Here is a 26,945-nt window from a genome sequence, read left to right on the forward strand (position 1 = left end):
CAGTGGGGCTGAGTTAGGTTTCTCAGTTGGCTTGACAAATACTTTCTGGGAAAAACACAGAAGCTATATCTATAGGATAGTTCTCTCTTTTCTCTTTTATCAAACATTTGATTTCCCGCTATATGAGTACTATGATAAATGTTCTAAGGGTATATAAATGAATGAGACAGAGATCCAAGAAGATTGCCGTCCAGCATGGTGAGAAACTGATGAATATAATGTTGTGGAGTTTAGAGAGTGTCATGAGAACCACATAAATAAAATGCTATGAGAATTCAGAGGAGGGAGAAACCTGAAGAACTAATTGGTTTAGGATAAATAAAATGTTTTGTGGAGGAAAAGAAATGTGAAGAACTGTTTGGGTTTAAATAGGAAGAAATAGCAGGGATAGAGTGTTTTGGATGGAGGGAATAGCAAAAGCAAAAGAATAAAACATTTTAGGAACCAAAGACAGTCTAGTTACATGAAAAACTGTAACAGGTCATATAGAAGTGGGAGATAAGACAAGATAGACTAAACACCAGGCTTAAAATTTTTTTTGTAGACATCAGAGTACCAAAAAAGATTTTTGAACAAGATCACAAATTGGATGATTCTTGTCTAAACAAAGGTTGACAGATTGACTGTATTTTTTTCTTTGATTGGACTGAGGAGGAAAACTGGGACAAACTAGGCTTGCTGTGACTCTTTGGTTTCCAAACTGAGACTTTCCTGGTGTTAGCCCTGGAAATTCCAGAAATCAGATTAACCCCCCAGTCCCCAATAAACTGGGACTGTTAATCACCCTAGAATAGTCTCTTTTGCCATTATTTTGACTCAGAATAGATTCCTATTTCTAGTATTTGGAGGAAATTTTCATGGGATCTATTATAAATTGGTATTGAAAAATCATTTTTTACCAAATATGCTTGTTAATAGTACTAATCTGACACCTAATTTTATGTTTTTCAATAAAAGCTTATTGATTACCTACCTACACAATGCCAGTAATATTATATAGTAAAACTTATAGTTGCAAAAGAGTGAAATAGCATTTCATTCATACACATTTCCTATGAGTGTATTCAAAGAGTGGGGTTTTAAGATCACAGGATGTGCATATGTTCACCTGTGGCAGATAGTGCCAAACAGTTTTCCAGAATGGTTGTACCTTTGACCAGCAGGTATTTTGCTCTTCTCCATATTAGTCCCAATTGTTTTATTGTAGGTTTTTTATTTTAGACATTTGGATGCTGCTAAGTGATAGCTCATTGTGGTTTTAATTTCTACTTCTCTGATGGCTTACGATGTTGAACATCTTTTTCTATGTTTATTGGCCATTTGGATATCCTCTTGTGAAGTTCTTGATCTGCGTCTCTTGCCAATTTTTCTATTGAGGTATTCTTTCTTTTTCTCGTTGATTCCTAGGAGATATTTATATCATCTAGATACATATCCTTTGTTAGATAGATGTGTTACAAGTAACTTCTCCCATTATGTAGTGAAGACTTTTTAGGAAAAATTCTTAAATATCGTGCATTTTAATTTATCAGTCTTTTCCTATGTGATGTTTCCTGTCTTTAAACGAATCTGTTCCTACTCTAAGATCGTAATGATATTTCCATATATTTTAGATGATTTATCATTTTGCTTTTCACATTTCATTTTATATTTTACCTGAACTTAATATTTGTGTATATGTAAGATGAACCATCAAGATTTTGGTATTTTTTTTTCCCCATGTGGATATCCAATTGATCCAGCATCATTTACTGAAAAGACCCTTTTCCCTCAGAGAATTGTAAATTAGGTGATCCTGTGTGTGATGTCTGGTTTTGGATTCTTCTCTGTTTCATAGTTCTTTTTATCTATCTTTGTGCCAGTGTTATCTTAATTACTGCAATAGGTATATCTGTCATTGTAAAATCTTCCAACTTCATTCATCTTCATGGCTCTATCAGCTATTTAGGTCTTTTGGACTTCTGTGTACATGTTAGAATCTATCACATGCCATTTTGTAAAAAATGGTATTTGACTAAGATCCTAACAGGACAGGTTGACATCTTAACAGATAAGTTTTCTCATCCACTAACTTGGCATATACCTTCATTCATTTAAAGAGTCTTTAAAATGTTATCAAGAATCATTTTCTGTGTATTTTTCTTTTCTTTATCTAGAATTATTACTAGATATCTGACATTTTTTTGATGCTGTGATGATGAGTAGGATCTTTAAAAAAAATTTTATCCTCTACTTCATTGTTGCTGGTATCTAAAAATATTACTTGTTTTAGTTATTGATCTTAGATATAGTGATGTTTGCAAAATTTACAGGATAATTCTAATATTTTTTCTGTGGATTCTTCCATGCTGTTTGAAAATATTTTAACATTTTTTTCCTTCTAATTCTTTTAACCTTTTTTTTTTGTTGTTGTTGTTGTTGTATTGCACTTAACACCATAATGATGAATAGAAAGGATGATAGGTGGCGATCTTACCTCGTTCCTTATTTTAGAGGGAAGCTTTCACTATTTTACCCTTGTATGATAAATGCTGTAGATTTTTATGGCTACTCTTTATCAAATATCAAAACAGTGAATTTTGCTTTATACTTAGATTATCATTAGTTTTTTGTAACTGAGTGTTGAATTTTATCAATTGCTTTTTCTGCATTTGAGTTGATCATATATTTTTCTTCTCAGTTTTGTTATTATGGCAAATTAAATTGATTTTAAGTGTTAAGCAAACTTTACATTTAGGAATAAACATAACTTGGTCATAATTCATTATCCCTTTTGTATATCTGTGGCAAATATTTGTTTAGGATTTTTGCATTTATTATCATGGTAGGAATGAATATTGATAATGATAGAATAGTAAATATATTGTTGAGGCTCTTTTGTTTGGAGACCATTAAGAAAATAAGATACCCAGCTAGTTAAAGGTAAACTTTTTGTTAAAAACCTAGAGGTCTAGGGACGCCTGGGTGGCTCAGTCGTTAAGCATCTGCGTTCGGCTCAGGGCGTGATCCCAGGGTCCTGGGATCAAGCCCCACATTAGGCTCCTCCGCTGGGAGCCTGCTTCTTCCTCTCCCATTCCCCCTGCCTGTGTTCCCTCTCTCGCTGGCTGTCTCTCTCTCTGTCAAATAAATAAAATCTTTAAAAAAAACCCAAAAAACTAGAGGTCTATGAAAAGTAGTGGATTAGCTTCTTTTTATTAGTAAGACCTTATGATGTGTTTTTAAATTTTTACTTATTTATTTGGTGTTTTCTGGTGAAGACCAGAAGTATTTAAATTCAGAACGGTTTCTGATAAAGCTCTAGGTAACAACTTAGGAAGACGGCTATGTGGCATCTTAATAAAATTGATTTGCTAAAGGCAAATTGTTAGCAGCTGGCTTAAAGTTTTTAGTTGCTTTGTTTTTATGAGCAAAGTGCTAAAACAGTTTGTAACATGTTCATTAGTTCAGATTTAATCGTTATTATTAAAAATTCTTTCCTTTTATTGATAATAACCACAAATGCAATTTCAGAAACTAAGGAACATCAAGAACCAAAGGTTCCAGAGAGTAACCAGAAACAGTGGCAGTCAGTGAGAAAGCCAGAATGTGTAAACCAGAATCCTGCTGCATCTTCAAATCAGTGGCAGATTCCAGAGATATCCCGAAAAGCTGATACAGAGGTAGCTTTCTTTTCCTCTCAAGTGTAGCATTGCCATTGTTTGTAATGTGGATGATCATGTTAAATGTTTTCTTCCTTTGTTAAATCCTTATGTACCATAGTTAGTGGAATAGTTTACTTAAAGGATTTTTTTTTTGTTCACTAAACAATGATCATTAATAGTCACGGATTCAGTAAAAGTGTATGTCAAGCTGCAGTCTTTTTTATTTTTTTAGTGGTGTTGCTAGATTTCTGGTAAACTGGTGCAAGGAATCAGCAAACTACAGCCTGTGGGTCAACTCTAGCTCCCAGCCTGTCTGTAAAAAACGTTTTATTGGAGCACAACCATGCCCATTCACTACTGTCTATGGCTGCTTTTGAACTGTAAAAGAGTCGAGTAGTTGCAACAGAAGCCATCTGGCTTGAAAAGCCTCAAATGTTTACTTTCTTGCTCTTTACAGGACACAATATGCCGATCCCTGAACTGCAATGTTGTACCAAAGCATTTAACAATTTTCTATTGTCATCCCCATAGATAAAATAGGAAAATATAGACTAGACAATGTATATGAATTAAAACAAGTTGAATGATCATGCCCACTAGCCAAAGGTCATTTTAGAAGGAATGATCTGGTAGGCTACTAGAGAGCCATACCTATATATAGTCCATAGCTGTACTTTCCTCACTATTTCTTTTCAGTTGTATTCTGACTCAGGGGTCTTGGGGTCCTCCTTATACTCTTGATTACCAAGGCCCCTAAAGAGCTTTTATTTATGTAGGTTATATTTATCTATATTTACTATATTAGAAAATAGAACTGAGACATTTTAAAAATATTTATTAACTTATTAAAAATAATAATAAATCTATCACATGTGACTATAGATCTACTTTTAAGAAAAATAAGAATTTTTGTGTTTTCTTTCACAGAGGTATAATTGACATACAACATTTGTTTCAGGTATACAGCCTAATGACTGAATATTTGTATTACGAAGTGATCACCACAAGTTCAATTAATATCTGTAGCCATACATAATTTTTTTTTCTTGTGAGAACTTACAAGATTTACTCTCCTGGCAATTTTTAAGTATGCGTATGGTGTTAATAACTACAGTCACCATGCTACCTATGAATTACATCTTCATAACTTGTTTATTTTGTAGCTGGAAATACCTTTGTATCTTTTGACCCCACCTCTGGCAGCCATTACTTTGCTCTCCATATTTATGAGGTTGTTTTTTTGTTTGTTTGTTTTAGATTTCACATATAAATGTTACGCTGCAGTGTTTGTCTATTTCTGTCTGGCTTATTTCACTTAACATGGTGCCATCAATGTCCATCAATGTCACAGATGGCAAGATTTCATTCTCTTTTATGGCTAATAATATTCCACTGTGTGTGTGTGTGTGTGTGTGAGTGTGAGTGACAGAGAGAGAGATGTTTTCTTTATCCATTTATCCAACAAATAGACACTTAGGTTGTTCCCATATCATGGCTATAGTAAATAATGCTGCAGTGAACATAGGGATGCATATTTCTTTTCAAGTTAGTGTTCTCATTTTCTTTTTTTCTTTTTTTAATGTTCTCATTTTCTTTGAATAAATACCTAGAAGTGAAACTGCTAGATCATATGATAATTCTATTTTTAATTTTTTGAGGCACCTCTCTATACTGTTTTCCATAGTGGCTGCACTGATTTACATTCCTACCAATAGTGCACAAGAATTCTCTTTTCTCCATATCCTTGCCAACACTCATTATTCTTGTCTTTGCGATAACAGTCATTCTAACAGGTGTGAGGTGGTTCTGACTTGTATTTTCCTGATGATTAGCGGTGTTGAACATCTTTTTATGTACCAATGGACGTCTATATGTCTTTGGAAAAATAGGTCTATTTACATCTTTTGCCCATTTTTTAATTGGATTGTTTGCTTTTTTGCCATTGAGTTATAGGGGTTCATTAAATATCTTGGATATTAACCCCTTATCAGGTATATGATTTGCATATATGTTCTCCCATTCAGAGGGTTGCCTTTCATTTTGTTAATGATTTCCTTTGAGGTGCAGAAGGTTTTTAGTTCGATATAGTCTTACTTACTTATTTTTGCTTTTTTTGCCTTTGCTTTTGGTGTCAGATCCCAAAAAAAATCCTTGCCAAGACCAACATCAGGGAGATTACTGCCTGTATTTTCTTCTGGAAATTTTATGGTTTCAGGTCTTACATTTAAGTGTTCAATCCATTTTGAGTAAATTTTTGTATATGGTGCAAGAAAGTGGTTGTTTCATTCTTTTGCTTGTTGCTGTCCAGTTTTCCTAATACCATTTACTGAAGAGACTTTATCTTATTTTATTAAGGATCTAAGTAATGAAGTAAATAATGTTAGATGGAAAAAATCCTGACACTTTAAATCATGGATCATATGAAGCAATACCTTTTCTTTCTTTCTTTTTGAAACTTGAAAGTCAATAGCATGGTAAAAGGTCTCGAACCTTTTATTTGTCATTAGGGAAATGTAAATCAAAACCACAATGAGATACCACTTCATACCCACTAAAATGGCTATAATTAAAAAGAGACAATAACACATGTTGGTGAGGAAGTGGGTAAATTAGAAACGTCAAACTCTACTGGTGAGAATGTAAAATGGTGCAATGACTTGGTATGGCAGTTTCTCAAAAGGCTACACATAGAGTTGCCATATGATCTAACAATTCTATTTCTAAGTATATACTCAAGAAAACTGAAAATCTGGGGCGCCTGGGTGTCTCAGTCGTTAAGCGTCTGCCTTCGGCTCAGGGCGTGATCCCGGCGTTATGGGATCGAGCCCCACATCAGGCTCCTCCGCTATGAGCCTGCTTCTTCCTCTCCCACTCCCCCTGCTTGTGTTCCCTCTCTCGCTGGCTGTCTCTATCTCTGTTGAATAAATAAATAAAATCTTAAAAAAAAAAAAAAAAAAAAAAAAAAGAAAACTGAAAATCTATATCCACACAAAAACTTGTACATGAATATTCATAGCAGAATTATTCATAATTGCCCAAAGTGGAAATAACCCTGAATATCCATTGACTGGGAGTGTATAAACAAAATGTGATATACTCTAAATTTATTATTTCATTTTATTATTCAACAATGAAAAATAATGAAGTACTAATACTTGCTACAACATTGATGAACTTCAAAAACATGCTAAGTGAAAGAAACTCTATCACTTAAGGCCACATATTGAGTGATCCCGTTTATAAGAAATGTCCAGAATAGGCAAATCCCTAGAGGTAGAAAGTAGATTAGAAGTTGCCAGAGATGGAGGGTGACCACTAATGAATATGGAATTTCTTAGGATGATGAAAATGTTCTGTAATTAAACAGTGCTGATGATTGTGTACTCTTGTGAACATAATTAAAAACCACTGAAGAGCACACTTAGGAAAAGAAGGAAAAGAAACTAGGTGGTTTCCTGAGATCCCTGCTTCTCCAACAAGCCCTCTCAAATAGACTGTTTTTGTCTCACATCTCACTTGATAGCTAGAAACTCCCCATAGCTATGTCCAGACCGTTTCTTCTGCAAAGCACTGACTTCGTGAAGCTTCTGCTTTCTGGATGTACCATCCTGTTCCTTGCTCATTGCTATCATTTCTGAACATCCTAGTCACTCCCCATCATTCCTTGAAGATAATTAGCCTCTGGATCACTTCCATCTACTTCAAATTCACAACTCCTTCCTCTCTCATGACCATTTCTTTAATTTCACCTCAACTACCCATTCCCATATACTGTGGTTTTATTTATTAAAGAAAGACTAGTTTTCAGAAGTACAGATTAAAGAAAACTAGTTTTATTGATTAAAGAAAGACTAGTTTTCAGAAGTATAAAAGTTGAATGATGGTTACAGTAGCCGTGATGGCAGAGGGTATTAGATACTATTTTGTTAAACAGTACCTTGTGCCTTCCCACCACTTGTAATCCCTTTGAGGAAAATATAATAGGCTTTGGAATTTAGAGTAAGAGAGCTATACTAAAAAGTTATTGGAAGTCTGGAATACATATGTTTTACTTATTTTAACATCCTTGTGTATTTCATATTTTTATTTTTTCTTTTAGAAGTTATAATGTTTGTAAAACGATTGAATAGGTGACTAAAAACTCTAAGTTGTGATTTTTTTTTTTTATTTTGGTTTAGCAGAAACAAACCACTTTTGAGCAACCTGCCTTTTCAGTTTCAAGGCAGTCACCACCAATATCAGCACCTAAGTGGATTGATCCAAAATCTATTTGTAAAACACCCAGTAGCAGTGCCTTGGATGATTACATGAGCTGGTAATTACTTTTGGTGTTTAGTTTGGCACAATAGAAATAACAGGGGCTTCAGGGCCAAATAGATCTACAGTTGAATCTTGCTCTGTTACTTTAAAGAGTTTCCAAACTTCTGTTATTTTTCTGGGCATCAGTTTTTTCATCTGTAAAAGAGGAGGAGAAGGTGACTACAATACATTTTTAAGGATTGTTCTGAAAGTCTCTTATATTAGAATCTGTACCTCCAATCTGTAAATACTCTAAATACATAAAACTTCATGACAAGCATGCATTGCCACATGGATATCTTTCTGTAATTGAGAGAGATCTTTTAAAGGTTAGCATTCTTAGACTGGATAAAGTGTAGGTACGTTTTATAGCAAAGGAGGTGTTAATTGGAATGTGATAGTTTCTGAGAGGTTGGTTGTATAGGTCACATAGTTTGGGAATGTTCAAAAGTGAAAGACTTGAGCAGATGGGAGTGAGGGATGAGTGAAGAAATTGGATGGTCAGGTTGATTGACAGGAAACAGGATATTGCAAAAGCAAATTAATGATATTTCAAAGAAAGGAAGTAAAGGAATGTGGCACATCATATTATTCAACTAGGGGCTATATTTTTGTATTTTTAATGTCTTAGAGAATAACTTAAGTCCATGATGCCTTTTGCTTTTCATTTTCATAATGTACTCTTTGATCTTAATTAGAACTGGCCTTATAAAAGAGGTTTTACAACCTGGTCTCTTACCAATTTAATACAGTTTTGCTATATATTACCTCATTTTATTATACATTGGAATATTTTAAAGAATGTTGCTAACTAGAATCGTGATGTAGTTATTTTTTGTGAAGTTAGGTTATTTATTGTCTACAAATATTTGTAGAATTCCTTTGTGCCAAGTCCCATTCTAGGTGTTGGGGATGTGATAGTGAATAAGACAAACAAAGCACATATGTGAACTCAGCAGCTTAAAGTTCAAAAGCCAAACTCCTCTGGTGTAATTGGCTTTCAGATATTTCTAGCAGGCTGCTGTAGAACATAATTGTTAAAAAGCACTCATAAGCTCTATGACCGGCCATAGGCTAATGTTTGCTTTGGCTAAATTCTTGTAAAATAACCCCAACTCCATATTTTAAATGCCATCTTATTAATTTTACTAGTAAGAATTTCTTGTCTAGGGGTAAAAAATTATTTTGAGAAAGAATTGCCCCCAAACGAAATTTCTGGTGATGGTGTATCTAGAATAATTAATTTAGCTATATTATGAAAACTGACTTGGATTCTGTTTGATGTAATACATTTAAGTTTATATGCATCTTTATATGCACACAAAAACTGAATCAGAATCGTTTTTACAATTTTAATGTTTTAAACTAAAACCATATCTTTTCTAGTTTTAGAACTCCAGTTGTAAAGAATGACTTTCCACCTCCTTGTCAGTTGTCAACACCTTATAGCCAACTTGCCTATTTCCAGCAGCAACAGCAGCAAATACCTGTTACTCCACTTCAAACTTTACAGGTTTGATGTACTTTATTTATGATGGTATATGATTAAGGTATGATCAAATCCAAAGATTTTATTTTCACAGCAGCTAGTTGTTAGGAATGGCCTTAAGAACTTGTCCATTCTTAGTTCTATGAGAACTCTTTTCTAATATCCTTCTAAGGGTGCCTTGTGACTTTGAGAGGTTAGTTATGAAAGAAGTGAATGAAGTTTTTTTTCATTAACTAGGTCAAAAGATCCAGTTTGAATAGCTAGACAAAATTTCTCTTGTAATTTAGGTTACTTTTATTCCATTTCACTAAGTCTGCTATCACTGAGCAGCCTCATTTCATTGGCTGATTAATTTATAGGTAAGTTTTCAAGAATATCAGAATAACAATCTGAGATGCTACTAAAATATAAAGTAATTATAAAAATAAGAGAAAATTTTTTGCTGGTGAAGTGACTGTACTGCCATCTAGAGAAAAAACACTCTCCTGGTATCAGTACTAAAATTAGTTTCTAATAACTCTCTGAGAGGCAGCTTAATACTGGTAGAAAGCATGAACTCTGAAGGGAGACTTTCTGGCCATGAATCTTGGCCTCGCTACTTACCAGCTGTGACCTTTTTTAAGTTACTTAAATTTTCTGTGACCATTTCATCACCTATAAAATGGGAATAACAAAGCTACCTACCCTACAGGATAATTGTGAAAATTGAATTAATTAATATATATATATGTAATATACATATGTACAAAGGGCCTGCTACTTAGTAAATAATAAAAGTTAGTAGCAATTGTTATTTAAATAAACAGACAAAAAGAACAACAACCGAAAAAACCACACAGGTAATTAGCTATTTCAAATTATGAGATAGCAAATTTAGCTGACAGAAAGTAGAACAATGGTTACCAGTGTCTAGAGAGAGGCAAGAATGTGGTGTTACTGTTTAATGGGTGTAGAGTTTCAATATGAGATGATGGATAATGTTTGCACAACAGCGTGAATGTATTTAATGCCACTGAGTTGTATACTTAAAAATTGTTAAAATGCAAATTTTTTGTTCTGTATATTTTACAATTAAAAAAGAACAAAAAAAGGGATGCTTGGGTGGCTCAGTCGGTTAAAATGTCCAACTCTTGGTTTCGGCTCAGGTCATGATCTCAGGTTCCTGAGATCAAGCCCCGCTGGGCTCCACGCTCAGCAGGGAGTCTGCTTCTCTCCCTTTTTCCCTCCCTCTTCCTCTCCCTCTTCTCTTCCCCTTGCTCGCTCTCTCTAAAATAAGTAAATCTTCAAACAAACAAAGCTGACAATAGATTATTCTATGGAAAGAGGAATAGTTTTTTTTTTTTAAGGTTTTATTTATTTATTCATGAGAGACAGAGAGAGAAGCAGGCTCCCTGCAGAGCAGGGATCCCGATGCGGGACTTGATCCCTGGACCCTGGGATCATGTCCTGAGCCAAAGGCGGATGCTTAACCAACTGAGCCACCCAAGTGCCCCAAGAGGAATAGTTTTCTGAGGATTGAAGCAGAATAATAAATTACAAAGGAGAGAAGGGTGATCAGGTTTGCCTATATACATTGATTCAAAACCCATTTATTGCCTGTTACTTATGTCAGACCCTGTTTGAGGTGATATCTACAAGTCAAGTCATGACCAAGTGAAGTTGCCAGGATCCTTCTAGAAAAGGTCAGCATCAGGAGGAAACTGAAAAGGGGCTAGAGTGTGGCTAGAGCTCAGGCAGGGGCGAGGTGATCCTCAGGGTTCTGCTGGGCCCTTTATTTTTATTTATTTATTTCTATATGTATGTATGTAAGTGAGTAAGCTCCTCACCCAGTGTGGAACCCAACCTGGGGCTCAAACTGATAACCCTGAGATCAAGAGTCTGATGCTTAACCTACTGAGCCACCCGGGTACCCCTCTGCTGGGCCCTTTAAATTTTACCCTGAGAGGGATAGGAAGCTGTGCAATTGTTGGTAGCAGGGAAATGAAGTAATGTTATTTGCATTTTGAAAAAATTACTCTGGCCATAGTGAGGAGGATGGACTAAGGGGGATGTGGAATGTCCTGTGTAGGAAACTGAGCTTCACATTGGTATTAAATCAAATAAGTCAGAATTGCTTTACTCTAAAAACTGTCAGCAGTTAGGGGGAAGAGACCTTGAAGTTTCTTCCCTCTCAGAAATTTTCAGTTTAAGTGTGAGAGGATCCTCCAAAAGGATGAGGGGCAGGAGCAGGTAGTGAAAAACCTTGATGAAATTATAACTTAATGAAAAATAACAGGTACATATTTCAAAGCCTAATACTTTTTTATAGAAAACATATTTCAGGGACACCTAGGTGGCTCAGTCAGTTAAGCGTCCGCTTTCGCCTAAGTCATGATCCCAGGGTCCTGGGATTGAGTCCCACATTGGGCTCCTTGCTCAGTGAGGAGCTTGCCTCTCCTTCTGCCTGCAGCTCCCCCTGGTTGTGCTCTTTCTCTCTCTGACAAATAAATAAATAAAATCTTAAAAAAAAAGAAAAAAAAGGAAAAGAAAACGTACTTCATGACTCAACAGTATTTTTCAACCCTAGAGGTTAAAGAAATTAGCATCCTTATCTTTTATGTAGAAGGAGATTACAAGAGAGAGTTCTACCGTTTGGGATCTAAAGCAGGACTTAGTTAAATTGAAGTTTATTCAGACCTTGTTTCAACTTATTCAGCTAATAAGGTGCTCTTCGTGTCTTCAGCTTCCTTGTCAGCTTGGGATGACTCGTTTCACTGCACTCCATCCACAGAGAGCTCTAGCATAAGGGAAGGGAAGAAGGGGCATGTTGCAATAGGACATCAGCTGGAAGTTTACTGAGGCAGATGCTGAAATTCAAATTAACAAGTCGAAGATCACCCAGCAAAAAAAGGGGCATTGCTGAAATTTGCATTTGTCTGATTGACTCTGGAGCTCTCAGCACCTTAGCACACTGCTTTCTTTATGATGTAATGCTAAATGGGGAGAAAGAATATAGATACAATTGTTTATATGTGTAAGTAGAGAGGTTTATATAAGAAAAAAGAATAAATAAGGTGAAAAGTAATACCTTGTGAGTTTGTATATTGGAAGAGATCTTAAATCTTCTGTTTATGTTTCTAAAAAGTACAGGTGAACTAATGTAACATTGTGTATCAACTATACTTAAATTTAAAACATTTTTTAAAAAAAAGAAGTAGGGGCATTTGGGTGGCACAGTAGGTTAAGTGTCTAACTCTTGGTTTCAGCTCAGGTCATGATCCCAGGGTCCTGGGATCGAGCCCCATGTCGTTTGTTCGGCTCCCTGCTCAGTGGGGAGCCTGCTTCTCCCTCTCCGTCTGCAGCTCCCCCTGCTTCTGCATATGCACGCTTTCTCTTTCTCTCTGTCAAATAAATAAATAAAATCTTTTAAAATAAATAAATTTAAAAAGTAAAGGCAAGTTAGAGAGGGATACCTTGGAAGTTTATATATTAATAGATTTATTTCTTTGACTAAAATAAACTTCCTCTTTAAAATATTGTGACTGATATCTAATTACTTAAAATTTAAGAAAATTTCAAAATTGGAACGATTTCACTGTACTAAATGCAAGCTAATTTCTCGGGCGTATTCTTCTCATCTTTGAATCTTTATATTTTTTAATTATTTAGATTTCAGCATCCTCCTCAACAAATGAATGCATTTCGGTTAAAGGAAGAATGTATTCTATATTGAAGCAGATAGGAAGTGGAGGCTCAAGTAAGGTAAGTATCTTAAATATTTTAGAGAGAAAAATATTTTAAACTTCCTTTTTGTCTTTTTACCTTTTGGGGCTCTTTTTCTTAACACCTACGGGCACTTACTGCTTTTGAGCCGAAAAAAAATCCTTCTCGTCCCCTGCTCTTCCATTCCCTCTCTCCAACAAATGACATATCTCTTTAGGCCTATCTCTTAATTTCAATTCTCTGTTCTTCCATCTGGTGTCCTGTGCTTCCAGATTTCTCCTCTAAATGACATTAGTATTGATTTCAGGATGGCAAATGAAGCTATGTATTATCACGAAACAATCTTATGTAAATGATTCACCAAGATATTTGACTAATATTTTGAGTATTTTGAGTTTTTCTTTTCAAAAATAGATTTTAGTAATGTGAATTTCTAGAATTGGAATAGATCATTTCCTAAATTTATCTGAGTTCTAAATTTATAGAGTTCTACTTCTCTGGGTGGAAGGCAACTGAAAAGAGTTGCCTACACTTAGCATCTTTACTTCTCATTCTGTTCTCTTAAGTCCACTTAAATCAGATTTTTCATCACTCACCAAAACAGTTGTAATCAGGATCACCAATGATCACCATATTTTTGCCAAATCTAATTCTTAGCTTTAATTGTGGGTTACTGAGCATTTGGGACAGTTGATTGTTATTTCCTTGTTGAAACTTTTTTTCGCTTCTACTTGGCCTCTCTGTTTTCCTCTTCTCCAACTGGCCATTCCTTTCCAGTCTTCTTCATGTCCCTGATCTTAATGGCACAATGCCCCAGGGCTCAGTCCTTGACCTCTTCTCTTTCTAAACTCACTTCATTCCTTTGGTGTTGTCCAGTCTTGTGGCTTTAAATACCGTATACATGCTGACAATTCCCAAACATATTTCTAGTTCAGACCTCTCCCTTGAATTCCAGACTTGTACATACAGTCTGACTGCTCTTGGGTGTCTACTAGGTATTTAAAACTTAGTATGTCCCAAACATAACTCTGGCACCAGAGTCTTTCCCAGTTCAGTAAATGGCCACTTCGTTCTTCCACTAGCTAGGCCAAAAACTCTGGAATCATTGACTTCACTTTCTCTCACACATACCTCCAGCCAATCAGCAAATCCTGTTGGTTCTACTTAAAAGTATATCCAGCATCTGACTATTTCTAACCACCACCACTGTTATCACTTTGGTCAAAGCAACTGCCTGGTTTATTGTAATACCGTTCTAACTAGTCTCATTGATTCAATCCTTGCTCTTCTGGTGTATTTTCACATAGGAGTCGTTTTTTTCCTCCAGATAGCCTCACATCTTTGCTCAAATGTCTTCTCAATCAGACCTTCCTTGACCACGCTCTTTAATACCTTAACTCCCACCTTCCAACTGCTGGTGAGCTCCATTTCTTTCTTTCTTTTTCTCTATAGCTCATCTTCTAATGTGCTCAGTAATTTCCTTATTTGGTTTGTTGTTTGTGTCTTCCTCCACTTGAATGTGAGTTCCATCAAGGTAGGGATGTTTGTCTGATTTGCTCAACAATGTTTGCTCTATAATCTGGAATATTACCTAGAACATAACAGAGTGAAGTAATTTGTTGGATGACTGTCCCCAGCCAGCTGTTTTGCTGTTATAAATTGTTAAGGATGATCTATGAAGCAAAACCTGTTGGGTTTAAGTTTTACTGTATTTTCTAAGCCAGTTAACAATAACTAGATTTGTTTAAGACTATCTTATTAACTTACTACAATGTACATTACAATGAGTAGCAATTGTTCAATAATACTAGTTTCTTTTTTGTATACATTTTCTTTTTTCCGTTGCCTCAAATTTCAGGCATGAGAACAGAGGGACAATACAGTTGATTTTTATCAATATATTGGAATTACCTGATTTAGTTGCTTTAATAGAAATTCTTTCATTAATATTTATTATTTATTTTTTAGCTGTATTTGAATAGTGTCAAGGTGTGATATTTAGTGGCATGTTTTCAGAGGACGTAAAATAATCTTGCTGATGTTTTAAACATTTTTACCTTGGAGCATAATGAAGATGCTAGCTTAAGTTGAGAGCCAGGTGATAAAGCCCTGACTGCCCCACATTTTTTTTTTTTTAGTATGATTATACTATCATTATTTAATTTAATTATTATGGTGGGGTTGACAAAATCAACATACCTCTGAGAAAGAGGGTAACATGCTTTATGAAACTAGCCGTTTATGTTCTGTCTATTCTAGAGTTTAGACAGTGACCAACTTATCCTGGATTAAGAGCATTTAGAAAGGTCATGGGGGCTAATAGGAATGGTTATGACACTGGCCTTTCTAGTTCTTTCATTAACTTTCCATGAAATTAAAAATTATAACTGATACTATCTCTGTGAAATGGAAATAAGGGCTACCTAATCATCAGTTATTGCAGGAGTTTTGCCAGAGCAAGGGCAATAAGGGAGTGAAAGCACATGCATGCAGAAAGTTGATTTAAAAGTTTTCATTTCCTCCAAACCTTTGAGATCTTATTATATAGTAGATCTATTATATAGATCTTATTATATATTACATCCTGCAAATCCTTTTTTCTGATATACCCGACAACTTTAATAGGTTCTAAAATGTCCACTTTATTCTGTCCTAATTGTCCTTAAAGATAGTAAGTAGCTTTGCTGCTCTGCAAACACATCATCTCGGTCATCCTTCCAACCCTGCGTGGTAGGTACTACTAACAACATTTTAATTTTATTAGAGTAGTAGATACTCTGAATTCTGAGGTTCGTAGGGCTGTTTACCTCATACAAAGTGGCTTTATATGTTTTTTAAATTCCTTTTATCTCTTCCGTTGCTATTTTCTGCTATCTCTTGCCCTGTCACTGTTTTAATGCCTATCCCTGTCTAATTTGCTAGTGAGCAAGAACAGCCAGTAATACTTTGTTAGAGTTTGTATTTAAAATTTAAAGTAAGCTTATTAGTGCAGTTGCAATGCATAAATCTCATATACACTTCCGTTCTTTTCTTATTCCTTGCCCCAACCTGCTGGGTAGTCAAGGTTAAATGAATTTTGAGTTAATGATATTTTACTTCAGTGTGTCCAAAGGGATAAATGAATGTAATTTTTCATGCTTACCCTGGCATTCGTATTTGTATTCATGCATTTTTTTTTTTTTTTTAAAGATTTTATTTATTTATTTGACAGAGATAGAGACAGGCAGCGAGAGAGGGAACACAAGCAGGGGGAGTGGGAGAGGAAGAAGCAGGCTCATAGCAGAAGAGCCTGATGTGGGGCTCGATCCCAGATCGCCGGGATCACGCCCTGAGCCGAAGGCAGACGCTTAACCGCTGTGCCACCCAGGCGCCCCAGTATTCATGCATTTCTGAAGCCTCATCCCTATTGCATGTTTGCTGAAAGTTGGACACGTTAACAGTACTTTCTGTTTTTCAAAATGTATTATCTGCCCCATCAATGTTGCTTAGAGGTTGACCGTCATTATAGCCAGAGCAGTTTGACCTGGACCTCAGAGATCCAGACAGTGGGCTTATAGGAACATCTTGTTCCTGTCAACTTGACTTTGAAAATTGGACCTAATCCACTTTTCACAACTGAATATACAGATAGCTTACAATTATTACATATTTTAAAATACTCTCTACCGCATGAATGAAATGTCAGTTCCAGGCACAATGGAAAAAACACCATCTGTGAAATGAATTGACTCTTTATGACAGCCCTTAGATGTTCTTAACATTTTTTAATGTCTTCTTCTTTTGGTTTTTTTCCTGGTTAAGACATCCAACAGAGTGTTATGAATATATATGAAATTTAAATTCTCTTTTTACGTGTTAATATAAAAATTTTTAAGGTTTACCCCTTTGCATTATTGAATGCCCATTGTCATAGGTAGCTGAGAATGGTCTTTTAACTCTCCTCACATATTTTTTTCCTTCAGTACTCAAAATAAGCCCAGACACATTTATTATTCGTATCAGTATTCCATAACCTGAAATTCTAATAAATTTAGAAGTATTATGATAATGTAAAATTATGACCTAAAAATTGACCTAGTGCATCCTAAACTTTTCCCTTTGTTCTACTATATAGGTATTCCAGGTTTTGAACGAAAAGAAACAGATACATGCCATAAAATATGTAAACTTAGAAGAAGCAGATAATCAAACAATTGAGAGTTACCGGAATGAAATTGCTTACTTGAATAAACTACAACAACACAGTGATAAGATCATCCGACTTTATGATTAGTAAGAATTTTTTTTAATTTGAAAAGAAAACTATTTTTGCTATAATTCTTTAGACTTACAGTAAATTTTAATGGTATAACCTAACCATGTATTGTTTTGGGTTTTTTATTTGTTTGTTTTTAATGGCAGTGAAATCACGGACCAGTACATTTACATGGTAATGGAGTGTGGAAATCTAGACCTAAATAGCTGGCTTAAAAAGAAAAAATCCATCAATCCATGGGAACGCAAAAGTTACTGGAAAAATATGTTGGAGGCAGTTTACACAATTCATCAACATGGTATTTAAAAATCTTTATATGCAGAGTTACAATAATCACTAATAATGTCATCTTAGAGAAATACACTTATAATTTTTAGGTATTTGTTATTGGCACCTTTAAACTAGATAAACTAAATATTTGGAAGCTCATTTAACGATGAAGGGACAAAACATTGCTTTAAAGCATTGTTTACCAAAGGATATAGTGCATGTACTCAAGTCCCCACAGCCATAATGCATCCACAATGCAAAATGTACCCATATCTTTATTAGTATTAACATAGTCCATTATCCTGGGTCTCCAAATAGTTTGGATATAGCAGATATGAGACTTTGGGTTCAGGCATCTCAAAAATCTAAGATGTTTATTTCTCTCATTCTCCTGGTCATTCGTATTGTGTGCCCTGGGTGGGAGTTGGTTTTATTCTTTTTCAATTGTTAGCCCTAAGTTGGTTTTTACTTAGACTTGATTCTCTTTAGGGCTTCTCTGCCTTTACCTTATCCTTTTTAAAAAATAACCATTAACCTAGATAATTGTAATTTTTTCTCTCATGTCTCCTATAATTAAAAGATAATTCACCAATGATTAAGATCAGGATTGTAGGGATAGAGGTGTCAGGGGCATTAGGGTCTTACCACCTGGCAATATAATTTATGATTTATGTTGTGGGTGGTGAGTCACAGTGGTTAAGATCATAAACTCTGAAGCTGAAGCCTGGGTCAAGTCATGGCCCTGTCACTTAGGCTGTATGACCTTGAACAAATTACTTAAACTCTGCCTTAGTTTCCTCTCTTAAAAGTGGGGGTAGTAATAGTTCATTACTTAACTCAGTGCTGGTATGAGAATTAAGTGATTCTATCTAAGCAGCAAAATTAGAAGAGTGCTGTATCTTTTTAGAAAATATTCACATTTTAAAAATTAGCATTTAATTTGATTAACTAAAGGAATCAACTCGGCCAGTGGATTGTGAAATTTTTTTGTACTTAGAATGTTTTACATTGTCTAACATTACAATGGATTTTTATTTTGAAGGCATCGTTCACAGTGATCTGAAACCTGCTAACTTTCTGATAGTTGATGGAATGCTAAAGCTAATTGACTTTGGGATTGCAAACCAAATGCAACCAGATACAACAAGTATTGTTAAAGATTCTCAGGTAAGACGTAATGCATGGTTGATTACCGCGTACTACAGTTCAGTTCCTTTTCACTTGTAAAGTATATTGCTAACCGGGATTTTATTTTTCCCCACCTCATTCTTCAAAGTATTTGAAACCTTTGTATAAGAATAAATACTATAAGAATCAAAACCATATTTAATACACTTTAGTATAGAAAGTCAAGATCAGGTAGAAATAAATCCAGCAATTTTGAATGATTTTCCTATAGCTGAGGTAGAGAAGCAATAACACCTGTCTTGGAGATCACCTTGGTCATGATCTTGAGTTCACCTGGAACTTTGTCTCAGAAATACCTGGTAACAACCAAAGAGGAAATTGCAGTTACATATTTTTCATTGTCCATTAGGTAAGATCATTTCATTCTTCTGGAGAAGTAAAGCTTTTCCTATCAGTTGCATCTGAAAAAAATTCTTTTTTTAGATATTTGTTCTTTTTTTTTTTTTTAAAGATTTATTTTAGAGAGAGAGTGAGCAAACACAAGTGAGGGGAGGGGCCGAGGGAGAAGAGGAGAGAGAATTCTCAAGCAAATTCCCCACTGAGTGGGGAGCCCAAGGTGGGGCTTAATCCCAGGATCCTGAGATCATGACCTGAGCCAAAATCAAGAGCCGGCCGCTTAACTGACTGAGCCACTCAGGCACCCGTGAAAAAAATTTCTCAAGTGGTCCTTCATATTGGAGACACCATAATGAATACTGTATTGAACTGCATTTTTCTAATAGGATATGCAGTCACAAACCTAATAAATTTGTCCCTGTAAAAACTAAGGTGATGACACCAAAGAATAACCAAAAACAATCCTGCTTGGAGCCAAGATGATGTGTTCCACGTATGCAGATTTCTGATGTGGATCTGCCATAATCCTAGAAGTAAAACAGATTTTTTTTTAGGAGGAATAGATGGACAGCATGCCCTTGAAACGATTCTGTTTGACAGTGACTTCTCTTTGTATCACAAATGTGGCTGAACACTGGGGCTCCTGGGTGGCTTAGTGGGTTAAGCGTCCAGACTCTTGATTACAGCTCAGGTTGTGATCTCAGTGTCCTGGGATGGAGCCTCAGGTCAGGCTCCCTACCCAGAGGGGAGTCTGCTCTTTCTGCCCCTCCCCCTGCTCGTGCTGTCACATGCATGCATACACGCTCTTTCTCTCTCTAAAATAAATAAATCTTTAAAAAAAGATAGGACTGAACATTTAGTTGTAAATCAGCTTGAAGATATCTTCTATGGCAAGGTCCTAAAGTACAGGTATTCTGTGTTTGAAAACAGAACCATTTGTTTTAGAATAAAATAAATGCCTTTTAAGGTTGGCATAATCTGACCGTGGAAGCTCTTGCATGACTTATATACCTGCCCCATCTCACTCTGGACAGGGGCCCAGGCAATACTTGGAGACATAGCTAGAGTTTTGATCAGTTGGTTGGTTGATTTTTTTTTTTTAAAAACTATTCTAGGTCTATTCCAGCACAAAAATGAGTGATACCAATTCCTTCAAAGTTTATGGCTTTTAATATGATTTTAACTTCGGCAGTTTTATGGTAGTTGCTCTCCATCATCATAGAAAAAGCTCAGCATTCTGAAAGGAGTAACTTTTCTGATTATGAATCCAATTTGCTGGAGTTGTGAAAAAATTTTTGTCCTAATACTGTTGTCAGTTACTTGAGTTTTTAAAAAATATTACTGCAATATGTAATTATTCAAGTTTCAAGAGTCTGACATTTGTGTTTTTAAAAATCTAAGGCAAAAAAAAGAATAAAAAATAAAATAAAAAATCTAAGGCACAGTAACGTATTTTCAGTGATTTGTGTTTTCTGTGATTTGGCATACAGGTTGGTACAGTTAATTATATGCCACCAGAAGCAATCAAAGATATGTCTTCCTCAAGAGAGAATGGGAAATCCAAGTCAAAGGTACTATGAAGGTTATTTACATCCGATTTATTGGGCATCAATAGGGAATATTCTCTGATTAAACTTAATAGCTAACTCAAGTTGCTTAAGTTCTAAAACTTTTTAGGCCATTATAGAGACCTTGCTTTCTTAAGCTAATTGCCATGGGATTCAATTTCACTGTTATTTATTGATTTGAGACTGTTCTTTTAATATTGTGCTTTTAATATGGTGATGTCTCAATAGTGTGCTCCAATAAGAAATGTTCCCAGGATATTTTTAAATTTTAAAATTAAAGGTAGAAATTAAGACTAAATTAGCTCTGATTTGGATATTGAATTGATAACCTTTGAAGTCTTTTGTTTCCTCTTTGATTCTTACATTTTATCTCTTACCATTTATACATTTGTGAATTCTGCATTTCCAAGTATAATTCTAGTCTGTAATTTTTTCCCAGCCTGCCACAGGCTACTTTCCCATTTACCTAATTTCACCACCTCAGTGAGCTTTTTGTGTCTCACTGGTATCCCTTGTTGGGCTCCTTTTGCCTGCCAGGATGCGTCTGGCTTCCAGGCTAATCCTTCTTGCTCTGCAGCAGTGTCACAAAGTACACGCGAGCACACGTTGTCCAGGTACCTGCATTCAAGCAATAGATCTGCCTCTTCATTAACAACTATCTTTGTGACTTAATTTGCCTACTTTCTTCATCTATAAATTAGGCTTACAAACAATGCCTATTTAAAAAGTAATCGAGGGGTGCTTGGGTGGCTCAGTCAGTTAAGTGTTGGGCTCTTGATTTTGGTTCAGGTCATGATCTCAGCAGGGTCCTGAGTTTGAGCCCCCATCACGCTCCACCTTGTTTCTCTCTTTCCCTCTCCCTCTGCCTCTCCTCCCACTCACTTACCTGTGTGCGCCCTCTCTCTTCCTCTCAGAATAAATAAATCTTTAAAAAAAATAAAAATAAAAAAAAGTAATTGAGGATTACATGAGAAAGAAATCAATACATTATCTAGCTCAAAATAATTGCTTGATAATGTGTATTTACTAAGTGTATTTTCTGTTCTAGAAAATTGTGGCTTCTAAGTATCTTCTCAAATAACTGGTATTACATGTCAGATAGTCTCATAAAATTCTTTTTATATCTTTTTAGCTTCCCCTTTTCATACTTAGATTTATTGTCTTTTTTTCTTTTTCTTGATTGACTTAAGGTTTTGTTAATCTTAAAAAACAAAGTCTTCATTTATTCATTTATTCTATTTTCATTTGCTCTCTAATTAGTTTCTGCTTTTATCTTTATTATTTTTATTTGCTTCAGTTTCCTTTTTTTTTTTCCCCCTAGTTTCTAGACGTTTTTTCTTTTTTAGATTTTACTTATTTATTTGACACAGCGAGAGAGAGAGAGCACGCACGTGAGCGTAAGCAGGGGGAGTGGCAGGCAGAGGGAGAGGGAGAAGCAAGCTCCCCGATGAGCAAAGAGCCTTATGTGGGACTCAGTCCCAGAACCCTGGGATCATGACCTGAGCCAAAGGCAGACTCTTAACGGACTGAGCCACCCAAGAACCCCTCTAGTTTCTGGATTTAAATATTTGCTAATTTAATTTTTGCAATCTTATTAATTAAAACATTAAAACTAAATTTTATTCTGAATTTAACTTCTACTTATACATTTTTTTGTAGTGTTTCTTATTTTCATTAATTTCTAAAATTTGCAACTTCAGTTTTAAAATACTATGAAATAAGATTAAAAAAAATAAGATTTATTTTGAATTGCATGTAGAGTTCAGATTTTTTCAGTTGTCAACTCAGTGCTTTAATATTACGGGTAAATCTCCAGTCATTTGAAACACCTGCTATCCAGTGGCCTTAATGATTCTGAATAGAAGACAAATTTTTTATCCCAACATGTGAGGTAGTCCCTGCTGGTAAAAAGCTCAAACCCCTCCCAGTCTAGCTCTGTTCTCAAATTACTTTCCAATGAACATCCGTTGGCCTTTTGGAGTTTCTCTTCTGAGATCTATCAGGCACATTCACTATTTCCCTCTGTTTTCTGTTTCAAATACCTCTACCATACAGGATTTGTGGCTGTTGGTAGTTTGTTTCCATATTCTGGGGTTCTTGGGTATAGTTTTTCACTTAGTTTTGTTGTAAATATTTTCTATATGTATATGGTTTTGCTGCCGGGCTTCTCTATCTTATCTGGGGATTTGGGCAGATTGAAAAACTATACTGTGACCTAAAAAGCAAAACAAATAAACAACAGATTCATACATACGGAGAACAATGCTGGTTACCATAGGGGATGGGGGTAAGTGATTGGGCAAAATGGGTGAAGAGTGGATGAATAAGTCAGAGTGAATGAATGAATGAATAAGTCAGAGGATGAAAGCCACAGCGTAGAGAATAGAGTCAGTGGTGTTGTAATAGAGTTGTGTGATGACAGATGGTAGCCAAACTTACGGTGAGCATAACATAGTATATCTAGTTGTCAAATCATTATGTTGTACACCGGAAACTAATGTAACATGTGTCAACTATACTTCAATTAAAAAAATAAATAAGAACAGCTATGTTGCCACAGCCACTGCCATTTTTCCTTAATTTGAAATCCTTTTTAGTCCATGATTTATTTAGAAATGGGTTTAATTTCCAGATAGTTAAGTTGGAGGAGGGGAAGGTTTTTTTTATTTATTATTAATTTTTAGTTTTCTCTGTGTTCAGATAGTGGGATCTGTTTTATCTGCAATTTTCTGAAAGGCATGTTAAAATTTCTCTACCACTCCCCCAAAAGAATTTCATATAGTTTTTACTTAATATAGTTCTATTAAATGTAGTTTCAGTGCATAGATGTTTGTGACTATCATCTCTTGGTTGGTTGTACCTTTTATCAAAAATGGCTTTCCTTCTTCTGTTAAAAGCATTTTGCTATGTTCTCATTCTCTTTTTCTAATATTAATATTCCTATTCTGTTTTTTTCTTTCTCTCTCTTTTTTTATTTGGTTATGTGTTCATTTCTTTTTCCTCAATGGTTTAGATGAATCTTTTTTGAGAGCATGTAGTTATATTTTGTTTTAACGTATGTTTGACTACCTACATTTTAAAAGGAATTTAACCCTTCTCATTTATTATGCCCACTGCTATGTTTTATCTTTTTTATGTTTTTAAAGTCAAAATGATGATTGTTATAATATTGCATTATTTCTAATGAGATTATTTAATACAAAGAACACTTAATGGTAAGTAACATTTCTTGATTACTTACTATACCCAGAAATTACTCTCTATGCTTATCCATATCTCATGGTTATATCATTCATTTAGATGCCCATGACAATGTACTTTTATTATTTTTATTTTAGAGGTGAGGAATTGGAGCTACATAAAATTACTAGCTAGTAACAAGGCCAGGATTCAAATCCAGCCCAGCCTGGCTCTACATGGGTTCTTGGGTTTAAGATAGCTCAACTTAACCTTTTTAAAATCTATGCATACTTATATGTTGTGAATTTATATAAAAATTTATCCTAATCCTGGGGCACGTGGGTGGCTTAGTCAGGTAAGCATCTGACTCTTAATTTTGGCTCAGGTCATGATCTCAGTGGTGAGATCAAGCCCCACATCGGGCTCCACGCTTATTAGCACAGAGTCTGCTTGGAATTCTCTCTCTCTACCTCTGCACATCCTCCTGCTCTCACTTGTGTGTTCTCTCTCTCTCTAATAAATAAAATCTTAAAAAATATTTAAAGTAATCCAGTAATTTTGGAGAAAACAAGTAAATTTAAAACTTGCAGTTTTTGGTTTTTATATTTTTACAAGCTGACAAGAACATAATATATGTTTCAGTTGAAATATTTTAATTATGAGTTTGTTGAGAGACTTAAAGCTCATCTCTTGATAAAATAACCAAATATAACAAAAACTAGAAAAAGATGTGTTTTTCATGTAAACCTAATCCAGTACTTGCCCATTCATTGAGGTTTAGTTATGATTTTAAATGTTATGGATTATATGTGTATGTGTGTGTATAAAATATTCTTAGATTTAATTTTATATTAAGATTACAGCAACTTACTATTCTTTTTCTTTTTCTTTTTTTTTTCCCAATTAGATAAGCCCTAAAAGTGATGTTTGGTCCTTAGGATGCATTTTGTACTATATGACTTATGGGAAGACACCATTTCAGCATATAATTAATCAGATTTCTAAATTACATGCCATAATTGACCCTAATCATGAAATTGAATTTCCAGATATTCCAGAGAAAGATCTTCAAGATGTGTTAAAGGTAACATTAATAGTATATGGATATAGAAGAACAATATTTCATATACTTAAATTGTTTGCTTAGAAGAAATAGTTGAACTCACTGGAATTACGTAACTGGCTTTGATAGATATATCTGATCTATTGAAAGGGATTACTGAATGAATTAGCTTTGTAAGTCATGTTAAGTTCACTTTGAAGGTGTTTTAAAACTTATGAATAGTTAAGGATTTTGTAAAAATGACTTGTGAAATAATCTTGTTATTTCTGAGTAGGCTATCTAGAAAGAAAGGTCTGTAGTATGATACAATCTTGAAAGACACTGTATCAATATTACGTAAGAAAACTTGATTTTTTTTTATTCTTATTTTTATAGTGTTGTTTAATAAGGGACCCTAAACAGAGGATATCCATTCCTGAGCTTCTAGCACATCCATATGTTCAAATTCAAACTCATCCAGGTACTTCTTTGAAAATCAGTTTATTAGTAACTACTAATACAAACACATGTATAGCTATAACAAAAAACAGAATATGAATCAGCTTCTCTTTTCCAGCCTGCCTCCTTCCTTAAGGAAGTTCCTTTTATGCTAAAATGCTAAAATAAATGAAATTGCTTTTTTTTTATGCTGGCATTCATATTTACTTATCCTAGGTAAGTGGCTGTGATGAGTGATAAATTACAAGAAGCAGTTATTGTGATGTTAAACAGAATGTATTTGTATGTGATTTTATATTTTTTATTGGTACTGGCATATTATTGATTATATTTTTTAGCAGGTAACCAGATGGCTAAGGGCACCACTGAAGAAATGAAATATGTTCTGGGCCAACTCGTTGGTCTGAATTCCCCTAACTCCATTTTGAAAGCTGCTAAAGTAAGAAAGTCTATTCTCTTTCTACTTTACTTTTAAATGTTTTATATAGTTTAGTGAATAAGACACTTAAACAGGTAATCCAAAGAAAAGTTGGTCCAATCATCAGGTCAACTATGAAGTGTATTTCTACATTTAGATACTTAATGTGTGCTTTTTGTCAAATAAAGACTCAGTTGACTTACATTCTTATTCTGCAGTAGCATAATTGAAAGTATATTGTCATATTAGGTTCATTCCTAATTGCTGTCAGGTCTCAACTGGAATAAATTTCATAAGGAATTTGTTGTTTAAATCAACATTCTTGGGGCGCCTGGGTGACTTAGTCGTTAAGCGTCTGCCTTCGGCTCGGGGTGTGATCCCAGCGTTCTGGGATCGAGCCCCACATCAGGCTCCTCTGCTGGGAGCCTGCTTCTTCCTCTCCCACTCCCCCTGCTTGTGTTCCCTCTCTCGCTGGCTGTCTCTCTCTGTCAAATAAATAAATAAAATCTTTAAAAATCAATCAATCAACATTCTTTTTTTTTTTTTTTTAAAGATTTTATTTATTTATTCGACAGAGATAGAGACAGCCAGCGAGAGAGGGAACACAAGCAGGGGGAGTGGGAGAGAAAGAAGCAGGCTCATAGCAGAAGAGCCTGATGTGGGGCTCGATCCCATAACGCCGGGATCACGCCCTGAGCCGAAGGCAGACGCTTTAACCGCTGTGCCACCCAGGCGCCCCCAATCAACAACATTCTTAACACAGCTTTTGAATTCATTTCTTCTAGCCATTTTTTTTTTCCAGAAGCCACCTGGGAGAAGTCTCAGTATTTGTTGCATGTAATGACTTGAAGCTGTGTACAGCAGTCAGAACATTTCTCAAAGCAAATGTCTCAGACCTACCTTTCAGCCTCCCAGTGTTTGTTTATATCTATACCACCATTTTTGGATCTCATTGCCTCAAACCCCTAGTCATTTATAGAATGCTATGTATGCTTATTGACCAACTGGTTTAGTTACCAAGTAGTTACTAATTATTTATTTCAGTAATAATGTTATTATAAAATTATGGGAGCTTAAATTAAAAACACTCTTAGCTCT

General features: G+C 35.0%; 1 protein-coding gene across 2 annotated transcripts in view; it reads left to right on the forward strand.

Moving 5' to 3' along the window:
* The window catches only part of TTK (TTK protein kinase), a 40,273-nt gene that overhangs the window by 11,952 nt on the left and 1,376 nt on the right, over nucleotides 1-26,945 (forward strand). Inside the window, exons 10-20 of one of the 2 annotated variants that reach the window (XM_008684855.2) lie at nucleotides 3,511-3,659; nucleotides 7,820-7,956; nucleotides 9,327-9,453; nucleotides 13,078-13,170; nucleotides 17,246-17,403; nucleotides 17,533-17,684; nucleotides 18,699-18,823; nucleotides 20,671-20,751; nucleotides 24,836-25,012; nucleotides 25,367-25,451; nucleotides 25,768-25,868. In XM_008684855.2, the coding sequence (XP_008683077.1) occupies nucleotides 3,511-3,659; nucleotides 7,820-7,956; nucleotides 9,327-9,453; nucleotides 13,078-13,170; nucleotides 17,246-17,403; nucleotides 17,533-17,684; nucleotides 18,699-18,823; nucleotides 20,671-20,751; nucleotides 24,836-25,012; nucleotides 25,367-25,451; nucleotides 25,768-25,868 (1,385 nt within the window). The remainder of the gene's footprint in view (nucleotides 1-3,510; nucleotides 3,660-7,819; nucleotides 7,957-9,326; nucleotides 9,454-13,077; nucleotides 13,171-17,245; nucleotides 17,404-17,532; nucleotides 17,685-18,698; nucleotides 18,824-20,670; nucleotides 20,752-24,835; nucleotides 25,013-25,366; nucleotides 25,452-25,767; nucleotides 25,869-26,945) is intronic. The other variant, XM_008684857.2, reaches the window with a different exon arrangement.

Source organism: Ursus maritimus, unplaced genomic scaffold (genome assembly GCF_017311325.1).
Source record: "Ursus maritimus isolate PB19 unplaced genomic scaffold, ASM1731132v1 scaffold_29, whole genome shotgun sequence".
Taxonomy (NCBI): domain Eukaryota; kingdom Metazoa; phylum Chordata; class Mammalia; order Carnivora; family Ursidae; genus Ursus; species Ursus maritimus.